Below are 3,044 nucleotides of genomic sequence, written 5' to 3'. Positions count from 1 at the left end.
ACTGGATTTTTTTTCCTGCATCAAACTGAATATGAACCATGAGGTAAAAATATGATTTTAAAGAGAACAACAACAACAAAAAATACACAAAACTTATACTAACCTGAAGAATAGCAACATGGCGACTGAAGACCAGGATGCGCATAAACTTCATGATGTTGGTGAACACCAAGATGGCGGATATCTGGCTGTAGACGCCATCCCAATAGGCAATGCGTTGGAAGTTTACAAAGACTTCGATTCCCCACCGGCCTGAGGTAGGACAAAAATCACATCAAACAATATATCAATGAAGTACACATTATTTTTATATGCAGCACAGTAACCTAAATTCGTTTGGTTTCTAATTGCATGGCATGTATTGGGGGAATTTCATCCTCCACTGCATTCAGAAAAGAAATCAAACCCAATAGCATCAGTATTACAAAATTGAAATACAATGATGATTGTACCGTATTACAACCATCATTGTATTTCCATGTATACTTGCAAGTAGCCTTCTGTCATGAATATGCAATAAAGATGTTATTTGAAATATGCAATTTGACACTAACGTCCATCATCCTGATATCCCTAATTACCGTTTGAAAAACAACGTATTTAGGTTATCCACGGATAAAAGTAAACTAAATAGTATTGCTTACCTTTCGACTTCACTATTGTTTCAATAGCCATATTCGTCATGAGATACTTGACCACGAACAAAGCAATAGCCATGAGGGAGAGGAGGATGCTGATAAACTCGATGCTGTTCCAGAAAGACCTGAAGTATTTCAGTCTGTCCTTTTTGAGTTTCTTGTACTCGTGAAACATGAAGTATATCAGGAATAGGACGAAGACGATCTGTGCAGCCAAAATGAGATGTCCGCTGCTGCCGACGTAATTGAACAACCTGAAGATACACAGATTAACGTTCATGTTTTCAAATTTTATTATTTTCATTTTACGTACACCAATAAAACGTTACAGTAAACGGCGTGAAGCCCAGGAATTTTGTTGGAAAGCAACTTGAAGGAGGTGCTTGGAAAACGGAAGGGTTCTACTTAAATTTTCGCCATTTTGACAATACTACGCAATAGCATTACAATAGGCGACAATACAATGATACAGAACAATTGAATACCAGTTTGACGTTGTCACAATTTTATTCAGTATTACTAATAGTTTGTGCTCAGTCGAAGCACAATCACAAAGTGTTTATGTGTGTGAAATTGAAACTGATTTGTAATTGATGACGACGGATACTTCACTACATAGGATGTCACGAACTTAGTAACGTTTGGGATTGTAATCTCGCCACAAAAGCAAAACATTGGCTACATATACTATAGCGGCAAAAAGCAGAGCTACAGTTAGAAGATTTGGAGAAGATGTCTGACAGGTATCGAAACGTCAACAAAGGTGAGATTAACTTGTGTAAAACAAAATTCTTATATCCTATGATCTACCAACCTGTTGAAATTATTTTCGGTAATTGACTACATACCTGTAGACGCTGATGCTGTGAGAGTGGATGGTGCCTCCGGTCAGTATGAGCTCCATGAGTAGCGTTACCGTTCCGAACAGGTTGATGTTGGCGTTGTAAACAGTGAAGTCAACAAATACAGCCCTGAACGAAACAAAATACATTAGGCAAGATCCTCCTAAGTTAAAACTGGTGAAAGATACCCGGAAGTTCTACTGCTGTACCACGAAAAGCCTTTGTATGGTCAACCCGCATGCCAAGTTCATAAAGATCCATCAATAGCCTCATTGTCTTCGGTTTTGCTGTCAAACCTCGGCAAAACCACAAACGTTACTGAAAACACTTTCGTCTCGGTAAAGCAAATACATGACATAATGTATATCGATGAGACAGCTGAACTCATAATTATGTTAGTCATATCTAATCAGAAATAGTTAACACTAGGATTCAAGTAACCTCTTTCTAAAATAATTTCATCACTGTTTATTGTCACATGTATGTCTCCTATGTTTCCACCATGTACTTGCAATTAGCCTCCGGGCATGAACTTGCAAATAAAGTTCTGTAATAACAACTAATGTAGCTTTTACCAACCTTGCTTGTCTGTCTATCCAGTTCTCACTCTTCAGTGACCTGATGGTTTTGAGAGCCTCATGTCGGAGTGTTCCCAGTGTAGCTACAAACCCGCCTCCCCCGTACGTCGCCATGGTTCCCACGACGGGGAGACCCTCCAGATCACTGCTGGTTTGATACCTGTAAAGATACCAGAGGGAGAGACATCAGCTACTGAATGAAGTGGACAGCATCTACCCAACATAAAATTCGCAGTGCCGCACCGGTGCCCCAAGTGCAGTGAGATACTACCTTTAAATGCATATGAGGAAATGAACAAAAAAGATGTACAAGGTGTTATACAATGACATCGAAAGAACAACAAGATTAATTTTGCTGATATAAGGAGGAGTAAGAAGCAGCCTTGAAAGACGAATGTGCACTGTGCCAGAGTACAAGCACCAGTGAACTATAAAGGACCATGCAGCGAGCAGCACCAGGAGTCCATTCTTAGCGGAGAAATAGACGTAAAACAAGGACAACAACAACAATAACATACGTCCAGTGCTCGTCGCTGCGGTTCCCCGTTAGCGGTGCCCAATAGTGACCGTAAGCACCTGTATCCTCGTTACCTGAGGAGTACGCCGCTATACACGGCGTGAACATAGACAGGAGCTCCGGCTTGGTCTCACAGGGACCTGAAATTACCGTGATAGCAACGAATCTATGAAATCCAATTTACTGGTTTCTAACAAGGAATTTAGCATCGTCAGTTTACTAGTCTCTCCCCCTCTATTTCCCCCTCCCCCTCTCCCTCTCTGTCTCTCCGTTCAATAGTGCAAAGATATAAAATAGCATTATAACATGACTCACATGAAGTAACACTATCTATTTGACGGAACTACAAAAACAAATCGCTAGTTAACTATAAAAAGAAATAGATAGTTAGCTATATCAGATGGTACAGTATACGTAATCATATAAATAACTTACCATAGCCGGAGCGAAGGACACGAATACGCGGCGG

General features: G+C 40.1%; 1 protein-coding gene across 1 annotated transcript in view; it reads right to left on the bottom strand.

Annotated features, from left to right (window-relative positions):
- The window catches only part of LOC118424958, a 49,519-nt gene that overhangs the window by 9,178 nt on the left and 37,297 nt on the right, over positions 1–3,044 (bottom strand). Inside the window, exons 29-33 of the mRNA XM_035833766.1 lie at positions 2,577–2,741; positions 2,060–2,218; positions 1,487–1,609; positions 645–892; positions 104–252 (exon numbers count right to left, since the gene is read on the bottom strand). Of these exons, the coding sequence (XP_035689659.1) occupies positions 104–252; positions 645–892; positions 1,487–1,609; positions 2,060–2,218; positions 2,577–2,741 (844 nt within the window). The remainder of the gene's footprint in view (positions 1–103; positions 253–644; positions 893–1,486; positions 1,610–2,059; positions 2,219–2,576; positions 2,742–3,044) is intronic.

Source organism: Branchiostoma floridae, chromosome 10 (genome assembly GCF_000003815.2).
Source record: "Branchiostoma floridae strain S238N-H82 chromosome 10, Bfl_VNyyK, whole genome shotgun sequence".
NCBI classification, from domain to species: Eukaryota; Metazoa; Chordata; class Leptocardii; order Amphioxiformes; family Branchiostomatidae; genus Branchiostoma; species Branchiostoma floridae.
The sequence above is the reverse complement of the archived record's forward strand: the minus strand, read 5'-3'. Positions and strand labels throughout refer to the sequence as shown.